This window comes from Hyperoodon ampullatus (assembly GCF_949752795.1).
Source record: "Hyperoodon ampullatus genome assembly, chromosome: 10".
Classification (NCBI taxonomy): domain Eukaryota; kingdom Metazoa; phylum Chordata; class Mammalia; order Artiodactyla; family Ziphiidae; genus Hyperoodon; species Hyperoodon ampullatus.
In genome coordinates, this window is record NC_136923.1 from 6,100,198 (window position 1) to 6,119,994 (window position 19,797).

The 19,797-nt window shown below is 39.2% G+C and overlaps 1 protein-coding gene across 3 annotated transcripts in view; it reads left to right on the top strand.

Annotated features, from left to right (window-relative positions):
* TAMM41 (TAM41 mitochondrial translocator assembly and maintenance homolog) overlaps positions 1 to 19,797 on the top strand; it is a gene marked incomplete at both ends in the record, with an annotated part of 108,840 nt that overhangs the window by 18,159 nt on the left and 70,884 nt on the right. For all 3 annotated transcript variants that reach the window (XM_079712361.1, XM_079712362.1, XM_079712363.1), the window contains one exon: positions 10,182 to 10,327. In XM_079712361.1, coding sequence (XP_079568487.1) covers positions 10,182 to 10,327 — 146 coding nt within the window. The remainder of the gene's footprint in view (positions 1 to 10,181; positions 10,328 to 19,797) is intronic.

The window sequence follows — 19,797 nt, forward strand, 5'->3', positions numbered from 1 at the left end:
TTGACAAGTAATGCCTGTTGAAGTTAGCAGAGTACTTAAATCAGGTGGATTCACTTGGCCCTTTACAGTCCTTAAGAAACAAAAAACACCTTCAAGCACTGTCAGTAAGAGAGAGAATGGGTTTGTTTAGTTGCCAGATTGTCTAAACGCAGTCTCAGCTACTTCTAGGAATAAGACAAAGCAGTGAGGAAGTACCAGTTGAGTGATTCTTGGAGAAAAAAATTAGAAATGGGTGCCCGAACTCTAAAAGTGTGAGTAAACATCCCCATTTCTGGATCCTGGTCAAAGGCAGTAAAGAAACATTTTCTCTGGGGTGAGAGTGTTAAGATTTATTCCATGACAGTCACACCATCTGTGACCTTGCAAGCAGTGTCATTGAATGACTTGCATTTTGGGGATTGACTCTTTCAGTAATTTGGAAGCATATTTCTCCAGGCTTGGCAAGCTTGAGCTTTTGCTGAAGCCTCACTTGGAACTCTTTTTACTCAGTCACTTGCTAATTTCTGAGCATGCAGCACTCCTGAAGGGATATTAATCACCAGTCATATCTAACGTTTCTGGATTACTTACTGTGTATCAGGTATTATTCTAAGTGCTTTACATGTATTAACTCATTTAATCCTGGAAACTTGTAAACTGACAACTACTGCTGCTTCCATTTTATATTTGAGGATACCGAAACCCAGAGAAGTAAGTAGCTTGTCCTGGGTCATGTAGCTTCTAGTCCTGAGCTTGGATTAGAACACAGGCACTCTGGTTCTAGAACCCTTGCTCTTAGCCCGTCACTGTTCTACAAAGTGTCTGTGAGGCATGTGTCATTCCTGATTTACACCTGGGACACTCTTCCCCCAGGGCCCCTTGTGTCTCGCTCCCCATTTCTGGCCAGCTTTTTCAGCTTGTGTTTTCTTTGGTGCACTTTCCATCATCTGAAGTACTGTTTATTTGTTGGGATTCTTTGGTCTTTGTTCTACCACTAGGATGCTGAGGGCAGACGTTTTTGCCTTGCTTTGCTCACTGTCCTCCAGTGCTTACAGTGGTACCTGACATGTACTGGGTGCTCAGTAAATACTTGGTGAATGAATGGGTGGATGGTTGTGACATTGGTTCCTTCCTGAACCAGTATCGTAAATCTTATTCCTCCCCGTCCCTCCCTACACCTCTCCGTTATGTGTTCTCTAAAGGAAGAGAAAATTTTATTTATTGATTGATTGATTTTAAATAAATTTGTTTATTTATTTATTTTTGGCTGCGTTGGGTCTTTGTCATTGGGTCTTTGTTGCTGCGCGCAGGCTTTCTCTAGTTGTGGCGAGCGGGGGCTACTCTTCATTGCGGTGCATGGGCTTCTCATTGCGGTGGCTTCTCTTGTTGCGGAGCACAGGCTCTGGGTGCCTGGGCTTCGCTAGCTGTGGCACGCAGGCTTCAGCAGTTGTGGCTCGCAGGCTATAGAATGCAGGCTCAATAGTTGTGACGCATGGGCTTAGTTGCTCCGTGGCACATGGGATCTTCCCCAACCAGGGCTCGAACTCATGTCCCCTGCTTTGGCAGGTGGATTCTTAACCATTGTGCCACCAGGGAAGTCCCCCAAAATTTATATATGATTCAAATTTATATCACCGAGTACATCAGCTATTTATTCTTATCTCATTCTCTTCCACGTGCAGTGATGGTATGTTTTCTGCAGCCATGGAGGTATTTTGGGGATGTATTTCGAATGATGTGTTAGGCTGCCTCCTAGAAATACCGCCTTAGTCATCTTTTTTAAAATAAGAATTATTTTGTCCACATGCAAAAGAATGAAGTTGGACCCCCTAACATACACCCTACACAAAATTAACTCAAAATGAATCATGGATGTAAGAGCTAAAACTGTAAGACTTTTAGAAGAGTCACTTTGGGTTAGGCAGTGGTTTCGTAGGTACACACCAAAAGCACAAGCAACAAAAGAAATAGATAAATGGGACTATATAAAAATTAAACTTCTGTGCTGCAAACAAAACTGTCAAGAAAGTGAAAAGGCAACCAACAAAATGGGAGAAAATACTTACAAATCATGTATCTGATAAGGACTAGTATCCAGAATGTATGAAGAATTCTTAGACTGCAGTAAAAAGACAACCTAATATAGAAATGGGCAAAGGACATTTTTTCAAAGAAAGTATACAAATAGCAAATAAGCACATGAAAAGATGTTCAGCATCATTCGTAATTAGGGAAATGTCAAACAAAACCACAGAGACCCTGTTTCACACCGACTACAATGGCTATAATCAAAACGACAGGCGAGAACAGGTGTTGAGGTTGTGGAGAAACTGAAGCCCTCATACGTTGCTGATAGCATGTAAAATGGTACAGCTGCTTTGGAAAAACAGTTTCACAGTCCCTCAAAATATTAAACTTAGAGTAACTATATGACCCAACAGTTATACTCCTGGGTATCTACCCAAGAGAAATGAAAACATATATCCAGACGAAAAGTCATACACAAATGTTCATAGCAGCGTTATTCATAAAAAATGGCCCAAAAGTAAAAACAACCCAAATGCCCATCAACTGAGAGATGGATAAATAAAATGTGGTACATCCATCCAGTGGAATATTATTTAGTCATAAACAGGAATAAGTACTGATAAGTGCTACAACATGATAAACTTTGAAAACATTATGCTAATCATAAGAGACCATATGTTGTGCAATTCCACTTATATAAAATGTCCAGGATAGGCAAATCTATAGAGACAGAAAGCAGATTAGTCTTTGCCTGGGGCTGGGGGTGGACGGGTGGAGGGAGAGTGACTGTTAAGGGTACAGGGTTTCTTTTAGGGAGCCTGAAATGGTCTAAAATTAGATAGTTGCATAGCCCTGTAAATAAGCATGGAATTATGTACTTGACATAGATGAATTGTATGGTATGTGAATTACATCTCAAAAAAACCCACAACTGTCTAAAATGAGCATTACGCTGCCATGTCCACTTCCAGCTTGGGCTCCTGTTCCTGAACACTTTCACTTGGGAGTTCCACGTTGTAACCTGCACTGAAATGCTCTGTTTTCATGTCACTTGCCGCCTGGGCAGAGCCTGTATCTTTGTATCCCCAGAGTCCAGCATGGCTCCTGGCACTTAGAAACCACCCAGATATTTATTGAACTGAGATGACAGCCGTAGTGCAGTTAGTCTAAGAGGGGAAAGTTACCCAGTCAGTATCTTAAAAACTCAGGGCTTCCTGCACCCTCTATCCTTGCCCTTCCCATATACACGTCATCACAACAATATCTGCTTCACTATTTACAAAGCATTTTCTAATACCTTAATCATTTGAACCTAAAAGCAATTTTGTGAGGTTAGTATGACTATTACAGACATTTTGCAGAGAAGGAAACTGATTCAGAAAGGTTAAGCAACTCAACCGCAGCCGCCCTGGGACATTGCCAGACTTGAGAGCTGGGGCCTTTCCACTCACATCCCTACCTTTGTAATAACGTCCCTGACCGCTGCAGACATGCTGGAATCATAGAGCAGGCCAGCTACAGATGGGTTACAAGCCTCTGAGTTTGTCTTATTTCAGGTCAAGGAGAGGTTACCCTTTTGGTTACCCATTGAATTAGACTGGCAGTTCTCTGGCTTGAGCAGTTAAGAGTTAAACCCACCAGTAGAGGCATAAAATAAAAGTCAGCAGTCATTTTTTCTCAATCCCTGTATTTTGTTGTAAACATATATTTGCAGGTAAGAAAAATTGATTCTTATGATCAGATGCTGGTTCATGCTGTGCTCACGATTTTATTCATTTTGTTCTGAAGCAGCAGGTAATAAGCCCATTTGCTTGCTGTTCCCCATGACTGAGCCGGTTCTGCTGCACAGCAGTTGGAGAAATTCAATTCAGCAGACATTTATTGATGTGCCTTCCTGTGCCAGGCAGTGCGTGAGGAGCTGGCGGTTCAGGGACGAATAAGCTTCAGTCCGTGTTCTCAGAAAGTCCATAGTATTTTCCAGCTCCTTTCATCGTGGCATGCAGTTGTTCTTAGGGGAGGATTTGGATTTGTATTCCCTTACATATTGGTAACGTACAGTCCCTCTCTCAGAAAGTTACTATCTAAAATATAAGAACTTTTTGTTTGTGGAATGTACAGGGGAGAAGAAATGGCACAAATATTTAGAACTCAACAGTGATGCAATTTGATCTTTCACTTCTGAGCCAGCCTGTTAGATTCAGAGTTTGATGACATTTCACCCCTTCAGAGATTAATAGAAAACATTTATAGGCTCTGAATAAAAGCGTAAGGATTTACACAATTGAACGTTAACCCAGCTGCGTCTCCATTCACATTTGCTGAGATAGCATGTCTGTGCATCTGCGAATTTATTTTAAAATGCTAGAAGTAGTGTGCCAACATTACAGAAGTGAGGGAAATGGAGGAAAATTACAAAGTGAAGTAAAGCTAGTACCTAAGACATCACTGCCCTGATACTAAGAGGTGGCTGGGCCTTGGGCAAGCTGTCTTTGCAACTCCATCTCCTCATCATTGAAATTGAGAATAATCAGTACCTTCATTTTTTAAAAAATTTATTTATTTATTTATTTTTGGCTGTGTTGGGTCATAGCTGCTGCGCACAGGCTTTCTCTGGTTGCAGCGAGCGGGGACTACTCTTCATTGCGGTGCACAGGCTTCTCATCTCTGTGGCTTCTCTCATTGTGGAGCATGGGCTCTAGGCTCGTTGGCTTCAGTAGTTGTGGCACGTGGGCTCAGTAGTTGTGGCTCATGGCCTCTAGAGCACAGGCTCAGTAGTTGTGGCCCACGGGCTTAGCTGCTTCGAGGCATGTGGGTTCTTCCCAGACCAGGGCTCGAATATGTATCCCTGGCTCTGATAGGCAGATTCTTAACCACTGCGCCACCCGGGAAGTCCCAATAAGTACCTTCTTTACGAGGCTTTGCCAGCCCTGAACAAGACAACCAGTGTGAAGCACAGGCCATTAAAAAACCCGCAATAAATGTGTATCTTATTAGAGCAAACATAACCATTTAAAAATAGTCCTTTTGTCTTGTTTTTCCTGTTTTTTTACAGTTGTTTCCTTCTTGTACTTTTGTATCCTGGTTTCTTAGCTGCACATTATTACATGGTCATTTTCCATCTCACAGTGTGTTGTGCCTGTAATTTTTAGTGGTTGCACCCTGCTCCATGGTAGGTGTGGGTGCACCGTTCCCCTGTCGTGGGGCATTTGGTTGCTGCCAGGATTTTAGTGTTATAAATAGTGCTTCAGTGAACAGTTGTGTGTGTGGAATGTATTCAGTTGCTTCTTGGGAAACCTCAGGCGGGTTCCATCATCCCTGTGTCTCTCTTGCCTTTGTGCTAGATCGGGATAGGGCAGCATCCACCTGAGAGGACAGGTGCGTGGACAAATGAGGTAATATGACAAAGCAAACGCTCAGCAAACTTTGCCTCCTAACCTCTGTTTGGGTTTGTTGCTTGGGGCTTCCTCTCCAGAGATGAGGTTTCATCATTCACCGCTTCCAGAAGTATGTTAGCAGTTTATAAAGTCAAAAGCATTATGTGAAAGAAGCAATTTCTCTACACCCTCACTAGCAGTCGTCCCAGGGTTTAACTATGTAACTCTCTTCCCTTTAAAATAATAGTGAAAAAAACAGTCTCGTCTGTATTTGAGCAGCTTGTTAGGACAGGACTCACTTGAGCTCACTGCTCTAACCAGTCCCGACTTCATCTCACAAAGGTCGGGTTCCAGAGGCTGTTTGTAAGTCTTTTTCCAAAGCTTATAGTCCCCACATGCTTTCTTCCAAATTGTAGTGTAAGTTGGTCCTTTGAAGCTTAAAAATCCAGTGTATTTTATTCCTTACTGAAGTACATACTTACTATTGGATATCTTTTTATTTTTCCAAACAGACCAACAGTTTGCTCTAGAAGATCTGCTGTGGCTGGTCATAATTTTGATGATTCCCTTCCCTGCTCCCAAGAAAAGAAATCGGTGAGGGTAACCACATGTCCTGCTTTGCCCAGTTAATACTTGTCCTGATGACTTTGCATTGCCCACTTCACCCTCAAAAGTGACCTAGTTCGGATGATAAGTTACATTGTCACCCTCCCCCCAGGGGATTCCTCAGCAGCTGAGGTATCTGCCTGCTCTTTCCACCTCACTCCTCCCCCAGACTTCTTTCTATCTACCCAGCAAAGGCTTCAGCCACATGGCTCTCTCCAGGCTTCCCCAGAGGGTCCTCATGTGTGCCCAGCCTCTTCTGAGTTAACATTAGCCCAATAGGCGTTCACACAAGTTTTCCCATTTCCTCACTCTTTTGCCCCCATATCTTGCTGATGGTCGCCAGTGGCATGGGCAGGGTAGGGCACTTTAAGTTTGTTTCAAAAGTTGCTCTTTGTCCTTTGGAATTAGTATTTTGCAGCTCAGTTCATCCCACAGGCAAATGTAAGCTTCCTCATTTCTCACCACTTGCAATTTTTTTTTAACTTTAAACTGAGCGTAGTCTTTTTTTTTTTTTAAACTAAATTTCATACTTTTTTTCCAGATGCTTTGGCATCATATAGAGGCAGCCTTTTGTGCTTTTTTTTTAATTGAAGTATAATTGACTTACAATATTATATTAGTTTCAGTGTACAACACAGTGATTTTATATTTTTATACATTACAAAATGATCACCATGATAAGTCTAGTTATCATCTGTCACCATACATAGTTATTACAATGTTACTGACTATATTCCCTATGCTGTATATTACATCCCTGTGACATTTCTTTTATAAATGGAAGTTTATACTTCTTACTCTCTCTCACCTATTTCACTCATCTCTCTACCCCCATCCCCTTTGGCAACCATACGTTTGTTCTCTGTGTCTGTGAGACTGTTTCAGTTTTGTTGTTTGTTTTGTTTTTCAGTTTCCACATATAAGTGAAATCATACAGTATTTGTCTTTCTCTGACTTATTTTGCTTAGCATAATACCCTATAGGTCAATCCATGTTGTCGCAAATGGCAAGATTTCATTCTTTTTTTATGGCTAATACTCCATTGTGTGTGTGTGTATGTGTATATATTATATATCCCATCTTCTTTATCCATTCATCCATCAGTGGGCACTTAGGTTGCTTCCATATCTTGGCAGTTGTAAATAATTCTGCAGTGAACATAGGAGTGCATATATCTTTTCAAATTAGTGTTTTGTTTTCTTTGGAAAAATACCCAGAAGTGGGATTCCTGGATCATACAGTAGTTCTATTTTTAATTTTTTGAGGAACCTTCATACTGTTTTCTGTAGTGGCTGTACTAATTTACATTCCTGAATGACGGTTCCCTTTTTTCCACATCCTTGCCAACACTTGTTACTTGTAGTCTTTTTGATGATAGCCATTCTGACAGGTGTAAGGTGGTATCTCATTGTGGCTTTATTTTGCATTTGCCTAATGATTAGTGGTTTGAGCATCTTTTCATGTGTCTATTGGCCATCTGTATAAAACTTCTTTGGAAAAATGTCTATTCAGATCTGCTGCCCATTTTTTAATCAGGTTGTTTGGGTTTTTTTGTTGTTGAGTTGTATGAGTTGCATATATCATTTGCAAGTATCTTCTCCCATTAAGTAGACTGCTATTTTGTTGATAGTTTCCTTTGCTGTGCAAAAGCTTTTTAGTTTGATGTAGTCCCATCTGTTTATTTTTGCTTTTATGTCCCTTGCCTGAGGAGACAAAGCCCCCCAAAATATTGCTAAGACTGATATTAAAGCTCATATGGACAGAGTTTTATGGTTTCAGGTCTTATTTGTAAGTCTTTAACCCATTTTGAGTTTATTTTTGTATGTGGTGTGAGAAAGAAGTCCAGTTTCATTCTTTTGCATGTAGCTATCCAGTTTTCCAGTACCATTTATTGAAGAGATTGTCTTTTCCCCATGGTATATTCTTGCCTTCTTTGTCATAGATTAATTGAACGTGTAAGTGTGGGTCTATTTCTGCACTCTCTGTTCTGTTCCTTTGATCTATGTGTCTGTTCTTGTGCCAGTGCCATACTGTTTTAATTTCTGTAGCTTTGTAGTGTAATTGGAAATCAGGGAGGATGATACCTCCAGCTTTGTTCTTCTTTCTCAAGATTGCTTTGGCTTTTTGGGGTCTTTTGTGTTTCCATATAAATTTTAGAATTATTCATTCTAGTTCTGTGAAAAATGCCACTGGTACTTTGATAAGGATTGCACTGAATTTGTAGGTTGCCTTGGATAGTATGGTCATTTTAACAATATTAACTCTTCCAATCCATGAGCATGGTATATCTTTCCGTTTGTGTAGTCTTCAGTTTATTTCATCAATGTCTTATAGTTTTCTGAGTACAAGTCCTTTACCTCCTTGGTTAGATTTATTCCTAGGTATTTTATTCTTTTTGATGGAAGTGTAAATGGGATTGTTTTCTTAATTTATCTTTCTGATATTTCATTGTTAGTATATAGAAATGCAACAGATTTCTGTATATTAATTTTGTATCCTTCAACTTAACTCATTTTGTTCTAATAGTTTTTTTTGGTGGCAACTTTAAGATTTTCTATGTGTAGTATCATGTCATCTGCAAACACTGACAGTTTTACTTCTTCCTTTCCAATTTGGATTCCCTTTACCTCTTTTTCTTGTCTGATTGCTGTGGCTAGGACTTCCAATGCCAGGTTAAATCAAAGTGGTGACTGTGGGCATCCTTGTCTTATTCCTGATCTTAGAGGAAATGCTTTCAGCTTTTCACCATTGAGTATGATGTTGGCTGTATGTTTATCATATATATCCTTTATTATGTTCAGTGTGTTTCCTCTGTAGCTACTTTGTTGAGAATTTTGATCATAAATGGATGTTGAATTTTGTCAGAAACTTTTTCTGCATCAGTTGAGATGATCATATGATTTTTATTTTTCAGTTTGTTAATCTGGTATATCACATTGATTAATTTGCAGATATTGAACCATTGTTGCATCCCTAGGATAAATCCCACTTGATCGTGGTGTGTGATCCTTTTAGTATATTGTTAAATTTGATTTGGTGATATTTTGTTGACGATTTTTACATCTAAGTTTATCATTGATATTGGCCTGTATTTTTCTTTTCTTTTCTTTTCTTTCTTTTTGTGGCATGTTTGTCTGGTTTTGGTATCAGGGTGATGCTGCCTGCTTGTTTGGTTTGGCATCAGGGTGATGCTGGATGTTTCCCAATCTTGGAGGAGTAGCCTTATGTAGGAGACGTCCTTTGGGTCCCAGCAGCACTCTTCCTTCTGGTCACCAGGACTATATAGGGGTGCCCCCTGTATGGGCCACATGGGCCCTTCTTTTGTGGTGGGGCTGACTTCTTTGGGCATGCTCATGGGCAGGGCTGGTCCCTGGCCCAATTAGCTGCCAGGCCCTGCCTGTGTGGTGGCCACTGGCCTGCTGGTGGTTGGGGCTTGTCCAAGGGTGATTGGCTGTAGGGCCTGGGGCTGGTTCTGACCCAGTAATGAGCAGGCCTGGTGCTAATAGGCTAGAGGGAGGACTCTAAGATGGCACATGCCAGCACCAGTGTCCTCATGGTAGAATGAGCTCCTCAGAATGGCCACCATCAGCATCTGTGTCCCCAGGAGTCCCAGTTGCCTCTTGGCTTCTCTAGAAGATCAGCAAGTTCACCACTTGCAATTTTTAAAATTATATCTGCTTTAAAGTTTATCTTAAATGTAAACCTTGCCCTTATCAAATATAATAAGGCTATTTATATTCATAAAGCACCTCAAAAGCCCTCACGCAAACAGCAAGCAGGGCCAAGCTGAGTAAGCAGTACCAAGGACACAGTTATGGTGAGGCACACAACCCCCATCTCTGTGACTGGTCACAGGCAGAGTTTTGTTCACAAGATGCAAGTTTATAAATACAGAATCTTCTGCATTGGAAAAACAAACACATATTAACCTCTCAATGGTGACTACCTTTTGTACTTAGGTAACTATATTTTAACTGCTAAAGGGCTTTGTGATTTGAGAGCCTCTCTTTCCCCCCAAACATGTGCCTGAATTTCTGGGGTACTGTGTTCACAGTTTTAAGGTGAAAAAGCAAATGTTTTGAATGAGAGATCCTGCCAGGTTGAACTAGTGCAGTGTCACCTGGGGGACTGTAGTTCACAGATCAGAATGTGAATTCGCAGTGGAAAATTCGTTTTTCTCTTTGTTTTAACCAGGTGACTTTCGGATGGTGGTCGGAGAGGATAAGGCAAAAGTGTTGAATATTGTGAAGCCCAACATAGCCCACTTTCGTGAGCTCTACGGCAGCATTCTACAGGAGAATCCCCAAGTGGTGTACAAAATCCAGCAAGGCAGCCTGGAGGTAAACTATCCGTGGGAAATACTGTGGATTTATGTTCTTCCATATATTTGAAATAAGGCTAAAAGGTACACAAATGACTAGTAAGTGACTAGTAATCAGAGGCTGCCTTTGGAGAAGGGGACCAAGGGCTGACATGAGGCGGGGGTGGGTGGGGACTGGTCTTCACCATGTGTGTCTTTTTTGCCATTTGAAGTTCTTACTACATATGTTAATTATTAATCAAAAATGAGTGAAAATAAACTCTGAAATTACCTTCTTTCCATCCCCAAGCCCATCTGCCTCCCCAGAGGTAGCCTTATTAACAGTTTGGCATGTTTTCTTCCAGAGCTTGTTGCATGTACTTTTGTATGTATTTGTACATATACACATGTATGAAGCAGTTTGGTCTTTTTTGTTTGGTTTTACTTTACATAAATGTGTTCATACAGGTTATTCTGAAGCTTGTTTTTTCCCCACTTGTTATAGGTATCATGTCTTGGAAGTTTTCTTTTGATACATCAAACAAAACTTTATTTCAAGGCATTCTTCAAAATATTAAATTTTTTGAAAAGAAAGATCAAAGAGCCTTTCCTTTGAGAAAAGTAATTTGCATTTAAGATTTTTTAAACTATAGAATTCATAGTTTTTTATCTTTATGATAAGGAACACTATTTTACTTTTTTAATGCTCTTCCTCTTCCACATAATAGGAGCAACTAATATTATGTTGAATGACAAATTAATGGCATTTCTAGAACCAAAAAGAAACTTTTAAAAAGTAGGAATTATTTTAAATGTAATGTTGGAGAATAACATGAATGCCCAGAATACCCACCACTCAGGTTAACAGATTTTGCCATGTTTGCTTTAGATTGAGTTTTTTTGTTTTTAATTTTTACTTGTCTCAAAGTAATGCATGCATACTGTTTAAAAACCAAGTGGCACCCCAAGGTTTGTAACAAAAAGCAGCAGTTCCCTGCTGTACACCTTCCTACTTGTCTGTGCTACTTCCCAGAGCAACTGCTTTCGTCTCCTTCACTGATTCTTCTTATGTTTACCTCCATATTTCTAAGTAATATGGTTTGATTGTTATTCTTCATTTTTTCCAATTTGTACTTTATTTTTGTCACCTTTCTATGGAAAATGAGGATTTTTTACTCTCTTATGCACCGCAATCAACACACATACATTCTCTCTCTCTCTCTCTCTCTTCCTCCTCCCCACCCCAGCTCCTCCACTGCTTATGCTCCATGTATAGTTATTACATAATTTTGGGTTAGGGTAATAGTCAATATTTACTTCATTATGACAACTGACTTTCTTCATTGCTAAGATATACTATGAAATTTCCTTTCCTGTACAACTTTGTTTTTCTTGGAGTTAATCACTGTCTCATTTTTTTCACTTGCTTAGTTTCTCCGTACCTGTAACTAATTCACCCTCAATTTCTGCTACGAATCTGTAGAACATCTTCCACTGTAGACAAACACATCAGGTGTGTTCTCTGTTTCTTACTTTTCTTGGGGACGTTCTTCCTGGAGCCCTGTGTCCCCTGTTCCTTTCGGGGCTGGTTGCGTTCTAGGCTTGATGCACAGCTCTTCTGAAACTTTCTTTCATTAATACCGGAGAATTTCTTCCCCTCTCCTTTGCAAGTTTTTGGTTTACTGGATCTTTCCCTCTTTCACGGTTTACACTTTAATTTTGATGAAGTATACCTTTTAGTACTTCCTAACATAGGTTGTGAAGGAGGTAAATTTTTTGAGACCATGTACATCTGAAAATTCTACCCTCACACTGATTGATAGTTTGAGCTAGATATCAAATTCTAGGCTGGCAGTAATTTTCCCTCAGAAGTTTTAAGTCATAGCTTCATTTATTCTAGCTTCTAGTGTTGCATTCAAAAGTCCAACAGTAGAGACTGTCATACAGAGTGAAATAAGTCAGAAAGAGAAAAACAAATATCATATATTAACACATGTATGTGGAACCTAGAAAGATGGTACAGATGAACCGGTTTGCAGGGCAGAAGTTGAGACACAGATGTAGAGAACAAACGTATGGACACCAAGGGGGGAAAACCGCGGTGGGGTGGGGATGGTGGTGTGCTGAATTGGGAGATTGGGATTGACATGTATACACTGATGTGTATAAAATTGATGACTAATAAGAACCTGCAGTATAAAAAAACAAGCAAACAAACAACTAATAATAAACTTTCTTTGGGTTATTTGTATGGAAATAAGTTAATATAAATGTTTCAGACCTTACATGAAATTTCTAAAAATCTTATATGTTCTGGTATAATGTTATAAGTCATAATTCTGGTTATTAGTTTAAAATGTATATCTCAGAAAAAACTAAATTTCCTTGTCAATTGCATTATTATGAACTTTCATCAAATCTTTAACCGTGGTCATTTTTAAGTCTTTTGTCATTTACAGACAGTTCTGGGTGTACTCTGATGCTTTTTCAAAAATGTTCCTATAAAAGGGTTAATCTTCAAGGAATTCATGGAAAAGGCTCTGACAAGTACAGGCTTCTGGTAACTGACTACTGCTGAACTGAATGAATAAGCGTTTTCAGAGCTCTAATGGAAAACTGATGAATTCATAAAAGTGCTAACAAACGATCAAGAATGAAAAAAAATTAATTACATGGGACTGAGTGAACTGATGAGGATGATTATAATTTTTGTGACTTTCTGTTTGAATTAAAAAAAAAAAAGTCCAACACTATTCAGATTCCCTGTCCTTTGGATGTGACCTTTTTTTATCTCTCTGACAGTATTTAGGATCTTTTCCTTTTTTCCAGTATTCTTAAATTTCATGATGATTTGCCTTTGTCTTTGTGTATATGTTTTTCATTTATTTATTTTTTTTTTTTTTTTGTGGTACGCGGGCCTCTCACTGTTGTGGCCTCTCCCGTTGCGGAGCACAGGCTCCGGATGCGCAGGCTCAGCAGCCATGGCTCACGGGCCCAGCCGCTCCGCGGCATATGGGATCCTCCCAGACCGGGGCACGAACCCGTATCCCCTGCATCGGCAGGCGGACTCTCAACCACTGCGCCACCAGGGAGGCCCCATTTATTTTTTTAATATTATTTTTTTGGCTGCACCACGCAGCTTATGGGATCTTTGTTCCCCAACCAGGGATCAAACCCTTGCCCCCTGCAGCGGAAGCATGGAGTCCTAACTGCTGGAATGCCAGGGAATTCCCATGTTTTTCATTTATTACTCTGGCATTTCATGAGCCTCTTTTGGAAATTCACGAGCTTCAGTTCTAGGAAATTTTCTTTTATCATTTCTGTAATGAAATTTTCTCTTATCATTTCTTCATATCCATTTTCTTAGTTTGTTCTTTCTAGAATTCCTGTTAGTTGGTTGTTGGACCTCCTTGTTCGATTGTTTCTTTCCCTCATTCCTGTTTCTTTGGGTTTTTGTTCTGTTTTCCAGAAGAATTTTTTGAATCAATCTTCTAACACTTCTGTTGAATTTTTAATTTCCTCTGAATGTTCTTTTTTATAGCATCCTGTTCTTGTATGAATGCATTATCTTTCCTCATCTCTTTAATGATCTTTATTATAATTTTTGAAGTTTTTTCTTGCTCTCTATATTGTCTCTGTTTCTCTTAGTTCCTTTTTTTCTATGCATTCACTCTCATCTGTTGTGTTAGAAGCTTTTCTCAAATGTTCTCACATCCTTTGTGGCCTGTTTTTTAACGAGCAAGGCAGTTTAAAAAATGAAGACTGGGAGTTCTTTGTGATGGATAGAGCTTGTCAGCTGGTGAGCTTCACTGTAGGATTTGGGACAAGGACCTGGCTGTTTCATTGGAAGACCCCAAGTTTTAGTATCTGTAGAATTTCTCCAGAGAGACATCATCTACTCTCTGGTTAGAGGATACGGAAAGATAATGTGCCTAGCTGCCAACTTTTAGAAACTGAGCAAGGGAAAAGAGCTGGGAATTTCCTTTAACTGTGAAAATAAACTTCCAAATCCCTCAGTTTGGCCTCTGAAAACCTGGATGATCTTTGTTCTAACTGGCTTCTTATTGTGGGGAAATGCACAAGAATAAGATGAGTGGGCTGAGCTCAGTTCCCAGAGATGCATCTCGTCTTAAAGCTGCCACTGATACCCATCCTTTCCCCCCTCTGCTGCCCATTCCAAATTCCCCTCACCCTTTCTAGCATTTCGGCTGGTCTAGGTGAGGTGGCCTAGACCTTCATCCCTGAGGAGTCTGAGACCCCGGTCACCATGCCCATCTCGGACTGTAGCTACTACACTTTCCATTTACCATCAAAGTTGGGCAAGAGGTAGTAAGAGATGTGTACCAGCAGCCCTATCTCCTGATGGTCAGGTTTAATTATTTCTGCTAGTATGATGATTCATTTCTTTGTCTTCTGGACTTCTTGTCTGCCTGAGATTCTAAAGTGATTGGACGGCAGTTATAGCTTTAAGTTTTTTTTTTTATTAGTTATCCATTTTATACATATTAGTGTTGTATATATGTCAATCCCAATGTCCCAATTCATCACACCACCACCACCACCCTTGGTATCCATACTTTTGTTCTCTACATCTGTGTCTCTATTTCTGCCCTGCAAACCGGTTCATCTGTGCCATTTTTCTAGGTTCCATATATATGCATTAATATACGATATTTGTTTTTCTATTTCTGACTTACTTCACTCTGTATGACAGTCTCTAGGTCCATCCACGTCTCTACAAATGACCCAATTTCGTTCCTTTTTATGGCTGAGTAATATTCCATTGTATATATGTACCATATCTTCTTCATCCATTTGTCTGTTGATGGACATTTAGGTTGCTTCCATGACCTGGCTATTGTAAATAGTGCTGTAGTGAACATTGAGGTGCATGTGTCTTTTTGAATTATGGTTTTCTCTGGGTATATGCCCAGTAGTGGGATTGCTGGTTCATATGGTAATTCTATTTTTAGTTTTTTAAGGAACCTCCATACTGTTTTCCATAGTGGCTGTATCAGTTTACATTCCCACCAACAGTGCAAGAGGGTACCCTTTTCTCCACACCCTCTCCAGCATTTATTGTTTGTAGATTTTCTGATGATGCCCATTCTAACTGGTGTGAGGTGATACCTCATTGTAGTTTTGATTTGCATTTCTCTAATAATTAGTGATGTTGAGCAGCTTTTCATGTGCTTCTTGGCTATCTGTATGTCTTCTTTGGAGAAATGTCTATTTAGGTCTTCTACCCATTTTTTATAGGGTTGTTTGTTTTTTAAAATTGAGCTGCATGAGCTGTTTATATATTTTGGAGATTAATCCTTTGTCCGTTGATTCGTTGGCAAATATTTTCTCCCATTCTGAGGGTTGTCTTTTCGTCTTGTTTATGTTTGCTGTGCAAAAGCTTTGAAGTTTCATTAGGTCCCATTTGTTTATTTTTGGTTTTATTTCCATTACTTTAGGAGGTGGGTCAAAAAAGATCTTGCGCTGATTTATGTCAAACAGTGTTCTTCCTATGTTTTCCTCTAAGAGTTTTATAGTGTCTGGTCTTACATTTAGGTCTCGAATCCATTTTGAGTTTCTTTTTGTGTATGGTGTTAGGGAGTGTTCTGATTTCATTCTTTTACATGTAGCTGTCCAGTTTTCACAGCACCACTTATTGAAGAGACTGTCTTTTCTCCATTGTATATCATTGCCTCCTTTGTCATAGATTAGTTGACCATAGGTGTGTGGCTTTCTATCTTGTTCCCTTGATCTATATTTCTGTTTTTGTGCCAGTGCCAGTACCATATTGTCTTCATTACTGTAGCTTTGTAGTATAATCTGAAGTCAAGGAGTCTGATTCCTCCAGCTCCATTTTTTCCCCTCAAGACTGCTTTTGCTATTTGGGATCTTCTGTGTCTCCATACGAATTTTAAGATTTTTTTGTTCTAGTTCTGTAAAAAATACCATTGGTAATTTGATAGGGATTACATTGAATCTGTAGGTTGCTTTGGGTAGTATAGTGATTCTCCATGTTCCAAGATTGGAAGAATATTGATTCTTCCAATCCAAGAACATGGTATATCTCTCCATCTGTTTGTATCATCTTTAATTTCTTTCATCAGTGTCTTATAGTTTTCTGCATACAGGTCTTTTGTCTCCCTAGGTAGGTTTATTCCTAGGTATTTTATTCTTTTTGTTGCAGTGGTAAATGGGAGTGTTTCCTTAATTTCTCTTTCAGATTTTTCATCATTAGTGTATAGGAATGCAAGAGATTTCTGTGCATTAATTTTGTATCCTTCAACTTTACCAAATTCATTGATTAGCTCTAGTAGTTTTCAGGGGTATCTTTAGGATTCTCTATGTATAGTATCATGTCATCTGCAAACTGTGACAGTTTTACTTCTTTTCCAATTTGTATTCCTTTTATTTATTTTTCTTCTCTGATTGCCGTGGCTAAGACTTCCAAAACTATGTTGAATAATAGTGGCAAGAGTGGACATCCTTGTATTGTTCCTGATCTTAGAGGAAATGCTTTCAGTTTTTCACCATTGAGAATGATGTTTGCTGTGGGTTTGTCGTATATGGCCTTTATTATGTTGAGGTAGGTTCCCTCTATGCCCACTTTCTGGAGAGTTTTTATCATAAATGGGTGTTGAATTTTCTCAAAAGCTTTTTCTGCATCTGTTGAGATGATCATATGGTTTTTATTCTTCAAATTGTTAATATGGTGTATCACATTGATTGATTTGCGTATATTGAAGAATCCTTGCATCCCTGGGATAAATCCCACTTGATCATGGTGTATGATCCTTTTAATGTGTTGTTGGATTCTGTTTGCTAGTATTTTGTTGAGGATTTTTGCATCTATATTCATCAGTGATATCGGTCTGTAATTTTCTTTTTTTGTAGTATCTTTGTCTGATTTTGGTATCAGGGTGATGGTGGCCTTGTAGAATGAGTTTGGGAGTGTTCCTTCCTCTGCAATTTTTTGGAAGAGTTTGAGAAGGATGGGTGTTAGCTCTTCTCTAAATGTTTGATGGAATTCACCTGTGAAGCCATCTGGTCCTGGACTTTTGTTTCTTGGAAGATTTTTAATCACAGTTTCAATTTCATTACTTGTGATGGGTCTGTTCATATTTTCTATTTCTTCCTGGTTCAGTCTTGGAAGGTTATACCTTTCAAAGAATTTGTCCATTTCTTCCAGATTATCCATTTTATTGGCATAGAGTTGTTTGTAGTAGTCTCTTAGGATGCTTTGTATTTCTGCGGTGTCTATTGTAACTTCTCCTTTTTCGTTTCTAATTTTATTGATTTGAGTCCTCTCCCTCTTTTTCTTGATGAGTCTAGCCAGTGGTTTATCAATTTTTTTTATCTTCTCAAAGAACCAGCTTTTAGTTTTATTTATCTTTGCTATTGTTTTCCTTGTTTCTATTTCATTTATTTCTGCTCTGATCTTTATGATTTCTTCCTTCTACTAACTTTGGGTTTTGTTTGTTCTTCTTTCTCTAGTTCCTTTAGGTGTAAGGTTAGATTGTTCATTTGAGATTGTTCCTGTTTCTTCAGGTAGGCTTGTATTGCTTTAAACGTCCCTCTTAGAACTGCTTTTGCTGCATCCTGTAGATTTTGGATCGTCGTGTTTTTGTTGTCATTTGTCTCTAGGTTTTTTTTGATTTCCTTTTTTATTTCTTCACTGACCTCTTGATTATTTAGTAATGTATTGTTTAGCCTCCATGCGTGTGTGGTTTTTACGGTTTTTTGCCTGTAATTGATTTCTAATCTCATAACATTGTGGTCAGAAAACATGCTTGATATGATTTCAAATTTCTTAAATTCACTGAGGCTTGATTTGTGACCCAAGATGTGATCTGTCCTGGAGAATGTTCCATGTGCACTTGAGAAGAAAGTGTAATCTGCTGTTTTTGGGTTTTTTTTGCTTTTTTTTTTTTTTTTTGCAGTACATGGGCCTCTCACTGTTGTGGCCTCTCCCGTTGCGGAGCACAGGCTCCAGACGCGCAGGCTCAGCGGCCACAGCTCACGGGCCCAGCCGCTCCACGGCATGTGGGATCCTCCCAGACCGGAGCACGAACCCGTGTCCCCTGCATCAGCAGGTGGACTCTCAACCACTGCGCCACCAGGGAAGCCCTAATCTGCTGTTTTTGGATGGAGTGTCCTATAAATATCAATTAAATCCATCTGGTCTATTGTGTCATTTAAAGCTTGTGTTTCCTTATTAATTTTCTGTTTGGATGATCTGTCCATTGGTGTAAGTGAGATGTTAAAGTCCCCCACTATTCCTGTGTTACTGTCGATTTCCTCTTTTATAGCTGTTAGCAGTTGCCTTATGTTGAAGTGCTGTTATGTTGGGTGCATAAATGTTTATAGTTGTTATATTCTCCTCTTGGATTGATCCCTTGATCATTATGTAGTGTCCTTCCTTGTCTCTTGTAACAGTCTTTATTTTAACATCTATTTTATCTGATATGAGTATTGCTACTCCAGCTTTCTTTTGATTTCCATTTGCATGGATATCTTTTTCCATCCCCTCACTTTCAGTCTGTATGTGTCCCTAGCGGGTCTCTTGTAGACAGCATATATATGGGTCTTGTTTTTGTATCCCTTCAGCGAGCCTCTGTCTTTTGGTTGGACCATTTAATCCATTCATGTTTCAGGTAATTATCGATATGTATGTTCCTATTACCATTTTCTTAATTTTGGGGGGTTTGTTTTTGTAGGTCCTTTTCTTCTCTTCTGTTTCCACTTAGAGAAGTTCCTTTAGCATTTGTTGTAGAGCTGGTTTGGTGGTGCTGAATTCTCTTAGCTTTTGCTTGTCTGTAAACCTTTTGATTTCTCCATCAAATCTGAATGAGATCCTCGTTGGGTAGAGTAATCTTGGTTGTAGGTTCTTGTTCTTCCCTTTCATCACTTTAGATATATCATGCCACTCCCTCTGGCTTATAGACTTTCTACTGAGAAATCAGCTGTTAACCTTAGAGTTCCGTTGTATGTTATTTGTCATTTTTCCCTTATTGCTTTCAATAATTTTTCTTTGTCTTTAATTTTTGTCAGTTTGATTACTATGTGCCTTGGCGTGTTTCTCCTTGGGTTTGTCCTGCCTGGGACTCTCTGTGCTTCCTGGACTTGTGTGGCTATTTCCTTTCCTGTATTAGGGAAGTTTTCGACTATTATCTCTTAAAATATTTTCTCAGGTGTTTTCTCTCTCTCTCTTCTCCTTCTGAGACCCCTATAATGCAAATGTTGTTGCGTTTAATGTTGTCCCAGAGGTCTCTTAGGCTGTCTTCAGTTCTTTTCATTCTTTTTTCTTTATTCTGTTCTGCGGCAGTGAATTCCACCATTCTATCTTCCAGGTCACTTATCCATTCTTCTGCCTCAGTTATTCTACTATTGATTCCTTCTCGTGTATTTTTCATTTCAGTTATTGTATTGTTCATTTCTGCTTGTTTGTTCTTTAATTCTTCTAGGTCTTTGTTAAACATTTATTGCATCTTCTTGATCTGTGCCTTCATTCTT